The 18,568-nt window shown below is 37.9% G+C and overlaps 1 protein-coding gene across 14 annotated transcripts in view; it reads right to left on the reverse strand.

The window, feature by feature from the left end:
* Window positions 1-1,621: 1,621 nt before the first annotated feature.
* MYCBP2 (MYC binding protein 2) overlaps window positions 1,622-18,568 on the reverse strand; it is a 200,425-nt gene continuing 183,478 nt past the window's right edge. For all 14 annotated transcript variants that reach the window (XM_063335960.1, XM_063335975.1, XM_063336007.1 and 11 more), the window contains 11 exons: window positions 15,822-15,941; window positions 13,784-13,885; window positions 12,262-12,390; window positions 9,688-9,820; window positions 9,305-9,408; window positions 7,978-8,166; window positions 7,345-7,452; window positions 6,138-6,347; window positions 3,820-3,927; window positions 3,454-3,619; window positions 1,622-2,439 (listed from right to left, as the gene is read on the reverse strand). In XM_063335960.1, coding sequence (XP_063192030.1) covers window positions 2,324-2,439; window positions 3,454-3,619; window positions 3,820-3,927; window positions 6,138-6,347; window positions 7,345-7,452; window positions 7,978-8,166; window positions 9,305-9,408; window positions 9,688-9,820; window positions 12,262-12,390; window positions 13,784-13,885; window positions 15,822-15,941 — 1,485 coding nt within the window. In that variant the 3' untranslated portion in view covers window positions 1,622-2,323. The remainder of the gene's footprint in view (window positions 2,440-3,453; window positions 3,620-3,819; window positions 3,928-6,137; window positions 6,348-7,344; window positions 7,453-7,977; window positions 8,167-9,304; window positions 9,409-9,687; window positions 9,821-12,261; window positions 12,391-13,783; window positions 13,886-15,821; window positions 15,942-18,568) is intronic.

The following is an 18,568-nucleotide window of genomic DNA, read 5'->3' on the forward strand; positions in this document are numbered from 1 at the left end:
CTGAGGTAAACACCTACAGTACGGACATAATCTGGACAGGTGAGTCGTACTCTGTTTCCAAAAGTGAGGTACAGTGTAGGAAGTATCTTGACTCTTCAAAGATGCTGAATAAAAACACCACGTTGGCTTCCTCCTAACATTCAAATAAAGGTTTAATGCGATTTGAAACTGTTGGTGATTTTTTTGTGGAATGAAGGGCTTCATCATTGCAGATACAGGACCAGTCTTTCTCTTGCCTACTTGTTATTCTTTATGTCCATTGCAAGTTAAGTTTTATCTTGTACCTTTTCCCCCCTGCTATTCATCTGTAGTAATTTGATTTTGTTTCCTTTTCTTTTTTTTTTTTTTTTTGAAATATATGATTCCTGACTTGGCTAAGCTCACTGCTTAGTACAAGTTATATCCTTTGTTTGCACTAGGCCAGCTGCTGGCTGTGATCTTAGTACAGCTGTTCTAAAGAAAACGTCAACTCCCCTAAATAATTTTTTTTTATTTACCCTTGATTCCTACAGGATCTTATCTAAGGCTTCAGTCAATTTACTGAAAATAATTTCTTTACCTTGTTTTCTCTCTCCTTTCCTTTCAGATTGATGAATCATAGAATCTTCATGGTTGGAAAGGACCTTTGAGATCATCGAGTCCAACCACACACGCACACGAAAAAAAAGAAACTCTACAATCTCTGTCACTAGAGAATGAATGTTGTCACTTCATGGTTGTTCTCATCTAAATTGCCTTTCAGTCATAATCAAATCTAGTAAAGCCGCCTTTTAGTTGCTTTCTCTACTTCATATAGCATATTTATTTCAAATGTATTCCAAGAACTTACCAAGCAGCCTATCTCCTGATGTATATCTTTGCAAATACATACCTACTAGTTAAAATTCCTCACTGTCACAAGTTCAGTTGTTTGGATGACTGTTAGTTGTTCAAAAACCAAAGAGCAAGCCCAGCGCAAGCCCTGCGTTTGACCACCTTTGTCTCCACGCCTGCAACCTCTCCCACCCCCGCCGTGAATAAGGTAAGTTGTGCTTGAGGTGTGTGTTTTTCCCCAGCTATTCTGAAGTTCAGTCAGACATACACATTCCAGATGTCTGAAGTCAGGGGAAATGGAGCCCATGGTTCGGTCCAGTGAAGGTGCTCTGACCTATCTGAGTGCCATCTACCAATATTTTAAACGTGAGCGCAGTTGTTCATGTCTTTACTTGAAGCTATAGTTTGCTTTTCACTATAGAGGAGCAGAGGACCTGGGACTCTTATTAAATGAACATTTTGGGATTCATGGCAAAAGGCCATTTGTCCTAAAAGTGGGGGTGAAATTTTACTGAAGAGTCTTAATAATGGATAAAAATAATTTTAAATGGAGTCGTCTTCTATGTTTTAAAACATTGTTGGAAATTGAAATACAGTACTTCATATGAATGCTTCTACATTTATCCAGCTTCTCTTTTAGAGATTTGAGCAGCGCTCTTTGTGTCCTAAGTACTTCTATAACTACCAGTTTAAACAATAAACTTTCCTACTTTTTAAAAGAACCTGCTGAAATAAGTGTGGGAACCATCCCCCCTCCTCCCCGCCCCGTTGTAAAAAACATTTCTGAAAATGGAGGCTTACACATTCATTAGACTTTCACTGTATAAAAATGTACAGTGGCTTTATTGACATGTACATTCCATTATGTTTACAGCTGCAAGATATGAGGCACACTCAGTATTGCACTTCATTAAAATTTCAGGCTCAAACATAACCCAGAAGTTTAAATGAAACTGCTGTTGTAATTTAATAATTCTTATACAGGACAAACATTGATACCTTTATATACAGTGTGATACTTGTTACATTTATGCCTTCCTAACACAATTTTTTTTTTTTTTATAACAGTCTAGGAAATAAACCAGAATATTCTTCTTTCCCATCCCCACTTGTGATGCGTTACAATTGTACAAGATTACAAAAAGTCAGTATACAATAATCAATATTTTTTTTTCCTTTCTCCTGAAAGCCAGCATCATTCATAGTCCACAGACACACAGATCCTTTAATAGCAATTATTTATTTGTAAATGTCCAATGTTTCCTAGCCGATGACTGTAATGGCCACATGCAAACACCTCACAAGTTTTGATGTCTCAGTTCAAAAAATGTCAATATCTCACAGCAAGAATTATGTACATGGTATTTGGCATCCTTCTTGCACTGTAAATTGTTCCTTTTACCTGGGTTATGAAATGGTCCCGTCCTCATCCCAGCTGGACTTTATTTTCAGGACACTTGAGGGATGAGGGCACCTGTTTTGCTCTGGTAAAAAAAAAAAATACTCTAGTCTAAAAAGTGTGAGCATTTCTGCAAACCCCACAACCCAGAGCAAATTCTTCACCAGTGGGTGGATGGACAACGTGAAGTGGACATTCTGTTCCTTCAAGTTGTTTACCTTTGGGACCTACAGGGAATTTCAGGGTGAGGGGAAAAGAAAAGAAGGAAAAGATTAACACTTGCAGATGATGTTAATAAACATATCTTACATTTCCTCAAAAAACACTCTAAGTGAAGGTAATAACATCTATAACATGACTTCATAAGGCATCAAAAATGAAGACTTAAGAAACAACAGATAGAAAGGTTCTTTCACAAAGTCAAATTCAAGCAAGAAGTCTAAAGGCTTAATAGGCCAACAGTTACAACAGTTATGTAAAACGCTGAATTGTTATTTGATGAAAAAACCCAAATGATCAAACTGCCATGTAATTTAAAATAAATCAAAGTAAAAAAAAAAAGTAAATAGCTTGTAGGGAGAATCACTAAAATAAGTTTCATCTAATTAATGCCACGTAAGAAATTAGCACAATCTAAAAGCAAAATCGATAAATATGAACAAGAATTACACTCTGCAGTAAACAATAATTCTAAGGTTATACCAGGAATAGTAATTTTTTTCGTTTGTTTCATGTAAATATCTAATCAAAAAGATCTCACTTGTTTTTTCAACAGCAAGGTAAATAATAGGATTTATTGAGATAAAATAAATGGCACACGAAGTTAGAAACTAGGGCACTGGGGCAACAGTTTGCATGTGACAGGTACCTAAGTGCAGATATATCATGTAATAGTAGTGTGTTAATTTTTTCCAGTATAATTTTAAGACATCATTACACATCTCAAGTCTGAACTGGTGGAAGTAAATTGACATGTCTTTCTGTAGTGAAGAAGCTAATGTTTAAAGGATCAGTGTGATGACACTGCCTGTATTATTGCCAGAAAAAAACCCCACACAAACCCAAAAGCACGCATAGGACAGACCCATCCTAATGTCATTCAAGATACTGAATTTAAAATTTGTATGATTGACCCTGTGTTTTTCCCTTAAATTATCAGCAAGAAAAGAGAAGAATATCAATTAGAAGTAATTACTAATCTCAGAATTCAGTGTGGTAAATTTGCTTTGTAAAAATACTACCTGCAGGACAGTGTGGGAGTTCTTCTTTAGGGATGCTTGTCATTCTTTGGAAATCATCATGGCAAGCATTGCAAAAATGCGTTGTCCCAAAACAGAAAAAAACGGCAACCGAACAGCAGTAGCGGCACTTGTACTCTAAGAAATCTGTACCGTGTTTGGGACACATCTAAACAGAAAGAAAACAAATGCCGATAGATGAAGTAGCCACGCTGTAACAATCCAACACATTTCTACATTCTGTAGTATATATTAATATTATACAATATTATAGAATACATAGAATTAGAAATGACTGAATTGTCATACAGCTCAGATACTCGGAGCTTCAGAATGAAATAAAAACATGAATTCAAGTTTTTTGCTTACCTGAGCCCTTGAAACATCAGAGCATGCACCACAAATAAGCTCTCTGGGATCATAGTCATCTCCTTGTCCAGCCTCAGCATCGCAACGAGCTTCGCCACCAAAATATGCCTACATTTCATGTAGAAATGATTGGACATTAAACCAGAGACAACTATTATTTTAACAAATTCAATTTGTAAGGGGAAAATGATGAATAAGGGTCATTACTGTAGTCTCCACTATTCTGCTATCTCTTGACTCTGACTCTAGATGTGTGTTTTTGAGGCCCTAAGACAACGTGTCTCAATCTCAGGATAAACAAGACCAAAAATTGTGCAACATATTCTGGTCTATGCAAGTGACCGTAAGGCATTTCAAATAGTATTTGGCTGCTCTATGGACTGTATGTGAGAAAGACAGGACTGAGGCTGAAGGCAGCAAAGAAACGTTCTACCAAGAGGGATATTTTTTTACTAGCCAAAAGCGGCATCAGTTTTTATGCTTACGTGGGTTCCCTTATTATTATAGTTTTGCTGTTTTCTACAAGTTCATGCTGCTTTCTCATCTTATTCTACCAGGACACACTGAGCACAAAAATGCACCAAGTAAGATTACCAACTCTGATGAATTTCCTCATATACTAATGTGTTTTCCCATGGAGTGGTGAGATGAGGCAATGAATAACTTATTTCCTTCATTATCATCTTATTAACTCATTAGGCAACACACAAAATTCCTGTTCTTGGGAATTCTTGCCTTTTTGCGCTGATTATAAAAGGGAAGTGGTCTCAAGGCAACTCTGAGGAGGGAAAATTTAAGCAGCCCACCTTCCCCCAAGCTCTGCAGACTAAAAAGAAAAGGGAGAGTCCTATGGAATGTATGTCAGGGAATGAGGTAGTACTTTGGGGTGAACAGGTGCTGGAAGAAGGAAAGAAGTTAGAAATTAGACAGTTGAATATCACTGTTCAGACACATGGACACAGTATGAAAGGGAATAACAAGAAACAAGGGAAGGAAAAAAGAGGGAAAGACACTGAAATAACTGAGTATTAAGTACTGGAAAGAAAGCATGATGAAAAACAGGGACAGGAATAAAAACTGGAGGAAGTAAGATAATAAAAATATGTTTGTAAGGGAGGCAAAAAAGACACTAGGCAAGTTGCTAAAGGATGAGGAGTGAAAATTGATTAGCTGTGGGAGGCAGGAACAAAAGTGAACTTAATAACAGTGTAGTAATGAGCAAGAAGGATTCATTATTGCTCTTCTCTAGCATATGGAAGTCAATCCTTTCTCCTCTTATTACCAAATTGTGCACTTAACGTAAAAATTATTGCGGTTTCCATTGAAAATTTTGCCATGAAATTGCCTTATTCCATTCATTCCTAAGGAAAAAGATGTGATCAAGATGGGCGCTAAAATCAGCTTCAGATAAAAGAAGCTATGGGAGGGGTCCAGGGATTATCCAAAATTTCTCTAACCATAGATAAAGAACATCTCTTCTCTGCTGCTGGGGAAACCAGGGGCTGTTTGCACACAATTTTTGGCTTCTGGATAAGTTTCATATCCCCTACCTGAAGAAAGGTGTACATATATGACCCAGAGTCCAGCAGGCTAGACCACACATTTCCTCTTCCTACTCCTTTTTCATTCTTCTAATGCATCTGGCCATCATCCCCATAGTCGCTGCACTTCAAAGGCACTCAAGATGCTAAGATCTGAACTTTGGCATAATCGGTTAAGGATGACAGTTTCCTTATCCCCATCCTGAACTACTGCACTATCATGAATCGAAATTACAGAAGACGCTTCCCATCTTTTGAGACGATCACTGGGGAAAACCACACCAACAGACTTGCAGTAGTGGTCATATTTCTGCCCCGAAATCACTGTTTGCTGCAGTTCCAATCAACTCCAGCTTGGATAAAAGTAGTATTGAGGTGGAATCTTAGTGAGGAACTCTCCATATCAAAGAGTTAGAATGAAACCTACATTTATACTATTTTAACGTTCATGTAAAGTATGAGTTGCTAGTGGGACAAAGGGACGGTTGGTGTTCTAAGACAATATCTGCGCATTTTTCCAAGACTATGACCTCAATATGCCGTGGTCTCTGAACTGCTCTGTATGTACATTTGAGCTTTACAAGGTAAGACTCTATGTACATTTAGTTCGCTCAACACTATTTTTTTTTCCCAATTAACAACAATTCCTTTTCCTGCTTTCCTACTCCATACACAACACTTTAAATATATGTTCCATTCTTTAAGAAATTACTTTTGAAACGATAACATACATTTCATTTGCGAAAATTTCACTTGAGAAAGCACTAATCGACACACCTTTTTGCACTTGTAGCAAACATAGTAAGCGTATCTGTTCATGGCGTAGCCAGCTGGGTCATTATAAAATCTAACACCGGGTGTTGTGATGGCCTCACTCTTGTGCAACCCTTCGTACTCCAATCTCATTAGCGCTTTTCTCCTTACATCTTCATAGAGTTCTTTGATTGGATCAAGCAAATCCTTTAATACTGTATGATTGATTTTGTTCTGAAATAAAAAAAAAACAACAAACACACACCTGATTAAAATATCTCGCACCTTTATTACAACGGCTGTGATAATTTGTATTATGGTCAAACACAAACAGTGTAATGATGTCATAAAAACTAAAAGCTTAGGCAACGGACATTTCAAAATATGGCTAATACAGTATATACTTTATTTGCTGCAAAAACAGTAACCAGGAATGACTTTTATATAACCTTTCGTTATATGAAATCATCAGCCCTTACAACAGACTGTAACGACCGCAGAGAGATGGTAAAGCGTCCGTGAAATATTCGCCACAGCACAGGAATATTCTGATGGTATGTCTTCTCTCATTTTGGTCCTTTTTGACTTACTGTTCAGCAATTAAGCGTGCTGACTGACAGTCCTCTATGCCAGGTCTTTATCATTGAATAGGCACAAGCTACTGCCAGAAATTACCCAAATGCAGCACGGAGGAAGAAACACAGCACGCAGAAACGGCTGACCATTCACATATTTCATATTGTTAGGGTGTTCAGGTGCTCTTCCTTCCCAGCAGCCATCATATGCTTTTGCTCACAGCAATTATGGTTTTGTGGAGCACAAGAGGAATTTTTAGTAATTTAAGCTGAACTAAGGACATACCTTCTTCAGCTCTGACCCTTTCATACTGAAAAGCAAAGCGGCTTTAAAAAGGGTTAGTGTAATACAGAAGCCAACTTTCCTGCTTCAGATAATTTGCATTAATACTTCTTCCCCCCGGCTCCTGCCAGCCCTAAACATTGGGAATTTACAAGCTGATAGTGCTAAGAATAAATCAGCATTAAGATAATGTCTGCTTTATGCTTTAAGAGCACCCTTACTTCAGGGAACAGCAGGGGAAGGTAAAAAGATGCATCTAATGATACCCTTTCTTGAGTGACAGGAGAAATTAAGGAAACAAGGGATGTAAAACTAATTTGTACAATATTAGGTAACTTGTTTGACGTAGGCAGTAAACACACAGCTCATTTACCTTGCAAATAGGACAGGACATAAACCCAAAAGTTATCCTTGGCCCAAGCCATCTGTTTTCTAGTACTCGTTGACAGCATTGCAAATGGAAAACGTGGCTGCAGTCCAGCTATAGAAACGAATACGTAGAAGTGAACACTGAAGTTACATTAACCACGAAACCGGAAGTAGTTATTTGCTTTTAAGCGGCAACATGTATCAGTTCCAAAAAATAATTTATTTTAAATCTTAGAAGGCCCCTATTTTCTTCTTAACAAAGAGAAAGAATATAAAATGGTTGTTAGAATCATAACCTTTCCATTCCCAAACCACCAGTGGATATACGAAACATATAACTATATCCATTAATTACCTCAGCTGTTTTTCTCATTTATAAAATACCATCTATTCTGAATAAAGTACACACAGGAAACTAAATTGATACAATCTGCTTTCTCGAAATAGCAGTAATGCCAGAAAAAAAAAAGAAAGCTTTTTAGCAACTTACGTATTGTTACGGTGTCTTTTGACGGTGTTTTGAAGTTTTAAAAAGTATAATTTGAGGGACTTGGTATTTTAGCTTCTTACACACTTAACATTACAACCATAATACTAATCTCTTAAAAAGGGGAGGAAAAAAAATATTAAAATAAACCTGGATAGCTGGTGCTGCTGAAAGTGCTTCAGTAAAGCAGATCATGCACATGTCATCAGCATCTTGTTTAAGAGTTGTAGCGTTCTTATCGCAACCGTGCAAGCACGGCAAACAGTGCTCTTCGTTCTTAACGCCTCCACACGGATGACCGCAGGGGTGTGTCTTGCTGCAGGCAATTTTAGCATACTCCTATTAAAAGTAAATAATTATTCTTTTTTTTTTTTCCCCTCCACTGAACGGTTTGATACAGTGCCGCTTTTTGAAGGATCGCGGGTTTGTGCAATAAACTGAGACGAAAGAATCACGATCCATGTTGTCTACTGCTACAGCAGGTACTTGGGAAAAACCGCCCAGTTTGTGTACTTGAAAGAAAACTGACTACCTTCGTTTACTTATGTTACTCCTGAATAGCAATGCCATAATGAAACCATAATTCTTAAATTTTCATTTTTAATTTTAATGTAAAGAGAAATAGTCTTTCATTAATATTTTGTATGTTAAGCACCTCATACATAAATATTGCTTGCCCTTTATTAACAGCCTTTAAGATATCTGCAGATTTTGGTCTTTTGGGAAAGGTATGAAGTAACCCGCTCTTAAGAACACATCACGAGCTGATCATTAACCAGCATAAAGCCCTTTTATATGGAACTGGTATTTTAACCACCTCTAATTCCTACCCCTAGTAAGCAGAAAACTTGTAAAAGTTGTCCAGAAGCTAACAACGAAGTGAACTGAATTATTATAACAGTAATATAATATAGTCAGTAGGCTGTGTGGGAAAACAAAGGAGACAAATTTACCACACAAACAGAAATAAATAGGGTGGGATCAGAATCTGGTTAGGATTTGGCCCTCTGCCAATTTTATCTACACTGTCGGGCGTAAAATCCCTCAGGACACATGGATACACTCGACAAACGTGGCCAAGTCTTAAATGTTGTACACTTGCATAATAAACAGGCTGTTATTGCAAACTGCTTCTATCAAGCTTCCCAGTACACCAGACTTCATGGCGGCAGTGTATATTTTACTTTATACTTGGAATGCTATTGTGAAAACTTGAGATACTTTTGAAGATAATAATGAAACTACCCAGTATTTTGTCTGATGGTGTTTGTAGCCTGTAATCAAACTATACATTTACAAACTTGGAAGTATTTGAATTACAAAATAATATTCAATATTCAAACCTTTTCATATGAGAGGTCTTATTTAAAACGGACCACAGGGATGAACAATTTTTACTCAAAACAAGGAATCAATTTGATCCTGCAGTCTCTTCTATGTACGTAATTCATGATGATTGATAATTGCTAATACACACCTGGCAATCTGTATCAGAACAAACGCTTCCCACTGCTGATAATTCTGTTCCACTCCTACAACCACAGAAACGACACGCTTCAGAACTGCTGGTGGTCGGTTTGCCTAGGTCCGCAAAAGTCAAGAAAACCGAAAATCATTGTAATGAAACCTAGGGAACTGATACTCTAACAGACATCTAAAAACAACAATCACAGAAAACAACCAGAAAACCAGCAATTCTTACGCAGTTAAACTATTTTATTTTTATTAACAAATGACTAAAAGCACTGCGCTAAAGCAGGTGAAAACCCCAACTGGTTTTTGGTTTCTTTTTTGACAGATGCTCACATAAAAGGTAAAAATAATCAGGATAACGAGCAAGTAATAAGAGTTGTGTTTTACCTGTCTGTTCTCTAAACTCCACCATAGCCTTCATAGTTTTGGAATCTGCTAATGCCATCAGCCAGAAAAGTTTGGTCCTACCACAACCCTCGTGGAGATCAACTTTGATAGCTTCTTCTTCTTCTTTGAATACCTGTCAGGGTAACCAAACAGACAATAAATAGCATCTCTATGTTATTTTTGTCACCGTCTCTTTGTATTTTCATCCGATGTTTTACAGAGAGTGGCTACTGCAAGCTATTTTTGTTTCATGCGTTCCATAACTTGCACGTATCGCAGAATGGAGAATGGCTTTGTGTTTTTAAAAGTAAAAACATATAAAATTAATGCTTGAGCTAACATGGCTGGGAAACAATAATGCAGCAATCCTAAGAAGAGAGCTGCACAACATTTTTTCAAATTTAAAGAATATGGAGCTTTGGACTTTGTAACTACTATTCAACTCATCCAGGAGGCCACAGAATATTAAAAGCACAAGATAACATAACCCTGTTAGTAGTTTATCAAAGCAGCATTGATAATTACGGTCTTAATAACAGGTACTATATAACAGAGATTATTTAAGTGTGTAATATTGGTATTTTTGACTTTCACATAAATACACAGTGGATAGTTTTGGCTACAATGAGGAAAATTTATCATTTCTGCAAAATCAAAAAACTGCATGAGATCCTTAGTGGACTTTATGCAGTCTCTTCTTTTTCTTCTTCCCTAAGTTTTGAAGACAGTTCTGTTTTCATTCATTTCACCTGCAATGCAACAAAAGTTAGAATTTTCCTGGGGATGGATGTGTACACTCACTCTAAACTTTCTTTTCATTCTCATTAGAATCAGGAAAAAAACCCTAATTCGCATAAGCCCGTCGCAGTAACTTACACGCTGTCCTTTCTTGGAAGGAGAGAAAATACACTGAAGAGGTACGTATGACAAAAGTTGGACAAAGAACAGGAAGCTAACAGAAAACAGGAGACTGGGAACATGACAGAAATTAAAATTTGAGGGGCTTAACACGAGAGATGTAAAGGTAAAGGCGGTGAATAAAGAGTAAAAGTTTAAACATGCTTTTAGAAGTAAATAGGAAAATCTGATAAGTAGCTATTTTGGACAGATTAAAGGAGAAAAGTGAGGACTTCTATGAGATATGAACTTACTTTTTATCAACAGTAATCTGAACAGGCTATATAGGAGAAATCAGAAAAATAAATGAGACTAGACTGTGCTGTGCCATGACAGAAGAGAAGACATATAAAATAATCTTCTTAGGGTAACAAAACAGGAAAAATGCAAAGGGGATTGCAAAGATTCTGGCTAAGAAACAGAAGATAACATCTCCAGGTGGAACTTCCAGGCTGAGTCTATGCTGCAAATGCCGAGGCACCGAGGAGGACATTTGCAGAGTGAAACTCAGTGCCAACGAGACGAAGTTCACATCACGTGTGCTCTGGACTAGCTGATCCCTTCCACTGAACGACCATTAGCAGCGTGTCCCTTCATCTATATTTTTTTTCTGGTTTTAGTTTCACCTGAAAGGAATCCACTTCATGCGCTCCAAGGCTGCTCTATAACGCCAACCAAAGCACAGTAGGGAGATAAGGATTCCTGATCCTAACTAAAAACTGAATGCAGATGCACTCTAGGGAAGGGAGAAGAGGAATGATTTCCATTGAATTAACTTTATTAATGAGGTTTATTATTTTAGCCTTCGTACAAATGTAAGTAGTCAAAAGGAAAGGGGAAAATACAGGGCCACAAAACCTACAAAAGATAAATAGTGTCAAGAAAGAGGAACCGTTCAGTAGTTTAAGCAGTAAATGCATCTTCAACGTTAATTTCAATGAGAAAAAGAAATATTCCAAGGAGAATGCAGTTTCAGGTTTAGATATGAAAAGGATAAAAGAATAACACAAAAGAACACTTACTAGCAGAGTACACAGCAATTTGTAAAACCTCATCTAGGTAAGTCAAAGAGGAAAGATTTCAATCTTAAAAACAGAAGCAAAAGAAATCAGGAAATTTTCAAGCTTATGGATATGACAACATACTTCTCTGTGAAAAGACAGTGAGAGCTGGAGAAATATTAAAAAAACAGGAGAAGACTGACAGAAGGGAACCAGTAGGAATATTTGTTGTCAAGTAGTCTTCCTGGATATTAAAAAACGTGTAATATACATTACAAATGAAGGGGCTGACAAGCACTGACTCACATGATAAAAGTAGTAAAGGAGTTCTAATTTAACAGAAATAAAGAACCAATATATACTTAAGAAAGTCTATCTGGATTTTCCTAAGAAAAGTTCCTGAACAAGGCTAGAACAAGAGAGAAGCAAGCTGATGTAGCATAAGAGTTAGAGGCTGCTACACGATTTTCCAATCTTCTTCAAAAGATAACGGACAAGGGAATTTAACTAAAAACAACTAAAAGAATTCAATGGAAACTTATCTATCCCATCTCAAATGTAAAAGAAAACACCATTTTCAGATTTGGTTCTTGCTACTGCCTTTTGCTTATATATTAGTTGGTGAAAGGCATACAATGTATGCAGTGTATACAGCAGGATGTCACGTATACTCTACCTGTCTCTGATGAGTTTTTGTTCGCCGATGGAGATGAAGGAAGCGGTCACAATCGGTACACAGATTCCCACAGATGTTACATAAAATGATTGCAGCGGTTTCACCATCATCATGGTTATCACACATTGGCTGAAAAAATTAAGATAACTTATGAAATAAGTCTGTCTTTATGAAAATCCTTCATTTCCTTTCAGCATCTATTTTTATTCTCCCCCAATCACTCCCTCCCAAATTAATAAGGGAGGGATAAAGAGCTTGTTTAGACTATTATTTGTATCTTTAGAATAATCACTATCTGAACAATTACTCCTGGACACAAAAAGCCCCAGTTTACCACATCTCAATATTCTGATATTCTTCATCTCAATATTTTGCATGATGTAACAAAAATGCATTTTTCAACGATACAGCCAAGACATCATTTTCAACAAGTCTGAGAAAAGATTTGTGTGGTAACAATGGGTTACGAGCATGTTAACAGGGAAGTTAACTTCCATCATACTGCCAGAACGTGTGGTTTCCATGAGACTGCTCGTGCAACTGCAAATGGCATCCTTTCAACAGCAGTCCTGGCAGAGGGAACACAGTTCACCTCAACGTTTGAATACCCTGGTATGAAACAGGACTGGGGAATTTCAGGCTGGGTTCAGCAGCTTGGACTATGTCTCGACCGCTCCTCTGACATTTCCAAAGCTCTGCACAAGTACCTTGACTTTCTTAATCACCTCTGAAACCTTTGTGCCTGCTTTCCTTCTCAGCAGAGTTTTAGTCCTTGCTGCTGCTGCAGCTCTGTCTCCTGTATTCTCTTTCTACCTACACGAAACTGCTGTGGAGGCTTTTTCACTTAAAGCATCCTCAGTTGCTAGCGGGAAGGCACGATCTTCCCTTGCCTCCCACAGGGATCCACCTAACCAAGCTGAAAATAGACCAGCTTCATTATTTTGCTCTTTCCAGATTCGTATTAAAAAAATCATAAGCTTTTCGTGATACTGAAAAAGATAGACCGAAACTCAATTAATCCATCATATTCTGTATTAAGTTTGTAAATTCTCCGGGTAAATGGTAGCTTCCTAAATTCAGTTAGAAAGAATTTCTTTCTCTTTGGGGTAATCACTCTCCACTGAGATGGAGAAGAAGAAGCTTAATTACAGAGAAGTGATCGAGCAACACAAAAGAATTGACTTTGTTATGTGACAGAGATCCAGACAGGAAGATAAAAGCTCTGACAGCGGGTGTTGTATTAACTGAGTCAATCTACTCTCAAAAATCCATCCTATAGGTGTTGCCTTGCTCCATCCTGAATACCAGTAGAATTGCTCACTTATTGTTTTAAGTTGGAATTTTTGTTTTCTAAGCAGTGCTTGTCTAGAACACAAATACTTCAAACATGAAGGCACAATTTCCACGGGGGACAAAAGGGAGGAATAAGGTTAGGCCAAGTCTACCTTTCCCTATTCATTATTCTAAATTATTTGACTACCGAATAAAAATAAACACAAAAAGATATGATTTTCAGTCTCACCATCTGTTTCTGTTGTCCATCCTTTCCCATCCATCTTCCTGAGGATAGCCTATCCACATGATCCTGATCAAGCACACAGAGGGATGCTAAGGCCAGCCATAGCTATTGAAAGGCAAGGTAGGATTAAATGTTTTAGAAATACGAAATAAAAAAAATCCCAAATACTGAAAATATAAACTTTGTCAGATAACAGTGTCACTGTGACCTGCAAACTGTGTCAAGCCTGCCCATACAACGCAAGTTTTTTCTTTTCCAAAAGAAGTCAAGCACACAATAAAACTTATTGAACTTTTGGGAACTACCTTGTTTCTTTCAGGTCTGTCACTTTATGGTCATAAATACAGTAGTTAGCACACATGAGAGAATCAGTGAAAAAAGATCAACCAAAGTAATATAGAGAAATATGGCAAATATAGACTTACATATCATGGAATAGAATCATAGAATCATTTAGGTTGGAAAAGACCCTTGGGATCATCGAGTCCAACCATCATCTCCACTCTACGAAGTTCTCCCTTACACCATATCCCTTAACACCACATCTAAACAAGTCTTAAACACATCCAGGGATGGTGACTCCACCACCTCCCTGGGCAGCCTATTCCAGTGTCTAACCACTCTTTTCTTTATCACTCCCAAACGTTGCAGGGTTTGGGGGAGAAGAAGAAATTCAAGGACACAGACTAAAAAAACCAAACCTAAACCAACAAAAACTTTAGCTCAATGAGACTGGTTTCCCTACGTTCTCTCCTCACTGCCCGGGGGATTTGAGATGACCTAGGAAAGGGTCCTGAGCTAACTATTCTTAGGAGGAAGCTTTTCTCTCTTCCTCTCCATTGACTACAGTGAAATCCTAAAGAGATGAGCAACCCGAGGATAATTTGTCGGTAGGCCTGCAACCCAAACTGAAATGCGCTTGAGATTTGGAAATAGTTTTTGATCAAAGGCTTGATTTGAACAAAAGGGCTTTAATTGAAAACCTCTACTGGACTCCTCCTAAAAACGCGCACCTCCATGACAGAACTAAGTTCATTCACAAGGAGAGGGAGGTTAATGCTCAGGGCTCCTCTAAGACCTGATTAAACCAACACAGTGACAGCAGGAGCCGGTGGTACTCTGAGACCGTGTCTTCCAAAAAGCAGAGAATATGTGAGTAAGGGGATGAAAAGGTCAATTGGCACAGCGTTTTAAGATGAAAAATAAACATGAGCGTCAAATGCTTGTAACCATTGCAAACTTCTTATTTCAAGACGTAATTATTATGCTTGAGACACCAAAATCTGTGCTCCCTAAGATGGTAGGGGTGTCATAATTTACAAGTATGACATTTGTGGGTTTTCAGGCAATCTATTAAGGTTAAGTTAGTCCAAGTTTCTACAAAATACATGGAAAGACAAAGAAAAAAGCCACCCCAGGTAAATAATAAAGGGCTCGGCAAATGATTTTTCATTTTGAGACTAGAACACAGGTGAAGCTTAACTCAATTGTCCTAGAGAATATTTGTTACTGAGTGTTTTCATAATAGCCTTGAGATGTGGCAGCTGATGACCTAGAAGTCAAATCACTTACAAAAAAAAAAGTTGTAGAGAGCTGGAAAAAGACAGCTGATACATATTGTGCAATTTTCCACGCAGATGATCTCCTAAATTTAGTAAAAGGCAAGTATCACAAACTTAAAGCAGAAATAAAGGATAAAACCCCAAATGTATAAGCATAACACTTATTCTTCATTACTTGGGAGGTACGCAAGATACGCATTTAATAAAAATTCAGTTTTTACTGGTGTATTTCTGCCACAAAGAAAACTCAAATTGCTGAGACACATAGAAAGCAAGACTTTTATTAGGACGGTGTTTGCCTTAGGATACCTGTCCAGTACGCACACGCTAGATTTGGAGAATATAAACCTTATGCTGTACACGTCACTTCCTGACGCAATCCGTAAAAGGAAGTTTTTTCTAAAATGTAGGAAGGCTCTTGGATGGGCTCCTACTGCACATTTACAATGAACTAATGTTAAGTCTAGTAAAGTTCTTACTCTGGTTGTTGCAATGCACCTCACTGGTGATCTGTATTCTTCCTCCATTTTGGTCAGAGCTATGATGGTTTCGGCAATAGCATTCTTTGTCACGCGGGACCAAGCTTCCGACAGATGACCCTGTTAAAGAGGAAACTCAATTTATTACAGCTTTTATTAATATTAATAACAACCAGAACTGTAATTAGAGCTGCTACAAACAACATCAGGTTAGGATCTCAAGTTAGAATAGAAAAAGAAGTAGTCAAGGATGACTTTGACAAATCAGGTGTTTTCAAATCAGACACATCTGGTAAAAAATATCCCTCGAATACTCAGGTGACTGACTGAGGTAGTCTCTGAACCACTATTGAAATAATTAACTTGGAATAGGTGGAGGACATATGATTTGAAGAATGAAAGGGTATATTCCTAAAGCCCCCCACCTCCTGGAGAAAAAAAAAAAGATGCAGAGACGGAGGACAAATAAGTGACTGTGAACAACACAGAGATGACAGTGGGTTCCTACAGAAATCAGCTTCGCTTGCCTAGCTCAGCCTTCCCAAATATTCTCCGCAGTTTCTATATTTGAATGAAATAGAGAGAAGTACACAGGAGACATCAGAACTATAGCACACTTTCCAAACGAACCTTAAAGATTCTGAGCCTACGGCACCGACTCATACCCTAAAGCTCCTGATTCAGAGACTGCTGAATCCTTAATTTCTTAGTGTAGTCTCTAAGTTTCTAAGCCTCATGCTAAAGGCGACAGAAATAATTGAGACCCACAGGACTCTAAAAAGGAAGCTACGGTGACTAACTCAGCTGTAGATACCTACATATCACAAATGTTGAAAAAGTGAAAGGAATCCCATTTGTAACTCTTATGAGGTGGCTAATAAGACTGATGCCACCCTACTGCTAATTAGCAGCTCTAAAAAAGCCTCAAAGAGAAGTTTTTACACTAGGATCCCTCTATTACTGCGCTCTCTTTTTGGGTAACGGGGCTGAACCCCTGAGGCATGTTTTGAGCGTGCCTAAACCACAGAGGTCCCTTACAAATTGTAATCAAGGAATGTTCGTACTCCCTGCCTTGAATGGCCTCAGTTAGGTCTCCCTCATCTAGAATGAACGGGAATGAGTTCAGATCTCTTCTTCATACAAGAGGAGAAGGGTCCTTATTGTTTGACTACTGAATGCTTTAGAGTAAACTCAGTCCCCATCATTCCTTTAGGTGCTGCTACATTTTATGTAAGCAATTCAGAATCTACTGAAAGAGGGATTTATACCCACATCTGAGAGGGCTACACTTTATCAGACTGCCTTGATCCCTTTCTTTTTTTTGTAATAAATAATTCTATATTCATTCCAAGTAGAATGGTTTAAACGAGAGAATTCAAGACCCACACCAGCACGCCCAACAGCCAGCGCTATTGGAAAACTATCAGGTATGTGGGAGCTGGAGCCTAGCATACTCTGGGTATGCATGCTCACTGCCACATCTGACTCCAGAGCTTTAAGAACTTTCCTACTGACTCCTGCAATGGTTTTGGAGAACCAACTATTAGTAAATGCAACAGTTTCATGGGTGAAGGCCTTGAATGGCTAGAGGAGCTGCTTAGACAAAAATACAAGCATCTGATTCTAGTCAGCCAGACGCTTTCTGTTTCTACTTATCTCTTTCTTTTATTCCCGGCAAAGGTCTGGGCTCAGCTTAGTTTTCATCAGCTGTTCATTAAAGGACAGGCTCTCCCATCATCGTGGGAACAAGAATCCCGTAAAACAAGGACCACAGAGTCTGCTTCAAAAGACTTGCCCAGTACTATTTAAAAACGCTGCAGAAGAGAATCCACTATTTCCCTGATGTTTTCCCACTTACCCAAAACATACCTACCAACGACATCTACAAACGACAGTGGCTACAACCCTTAAAAAACCAAAAAAAAATATTGAACAAATTACTCCTCAGTTCATTCCCAATATATTTTGCATCTTATACAATGAAAGAAGTGGGATGCCTGAGAAAAACATAGGGGCATGCACACACAGGGGGCATCATGTTAATCCTGGCATTTGCTGTCTCCTGAGTACTTGTCTTTGCAAGTGCTGGGTTTTTTTGCTCCTAGTTTTTCCCATCCGGCTGCAGCAGCTTTGAGAAGGAATCTCCTTAAACTAAGCACGGTGAATGGTTCAGAAAAATAGCCCTCCAAAGCTGAACATAGTGAAACACAGTTTTCAAAGGGTAATCACGAAGGCAAATCTGGGTCATTTAGAGCATCTCACTGATACAGGTACAAAATTAAGGAAAAGAAAATCAACCCCCCAACTAAACTCCTTTCCTGTAAATGTATACGAAACCTATTCTTTTTTCCCCAATATTGTTTCGGGGAAATAGCTGAATCACTTTTCATCAAATTCTTCTGCCAAAAAACCTTGCCTGAAGCAAAGACAACTATGGAAAATTTCAGCCAGATGGTTAAAGTAATAAACAACAATAAATGCAGATTTCAGTAAGTCTGAAATAAGTCAATTTTAACACGCAGTCTTAACCAGAAAACTCCACGTATAAAAACTACACACAGTTACCTGAAAACAACACTATTACCCTACTCCACAGACACTTTTTACTTTTCAAGTGGAGTTTTGAGTGCTCAAGACTTAAAAAAATTAGGCTTCTAAGTTAATAATGTAGAAAATGAGGCACAAATATCGTTTACTACTTAAATTTCTGGTACAAGTGACTTATTCAAAAGCTTATTTCAAAAATG

The sequence above is a fragment of the Chroicocephalus ridibundus genome, chromosome 1 (assembly GCF_963924245.1).
Source record: "Chroicocephalus ridibundus chromosome 1, bChrRid1.1, whole genome shotgun sequence".
Lineage (NCBI taxonomy): Eukaryota > Metazoa > Chordata > Aves > Charadriiformes > Laridae > Chroicocephalus > Chroicocephalus ridibundus.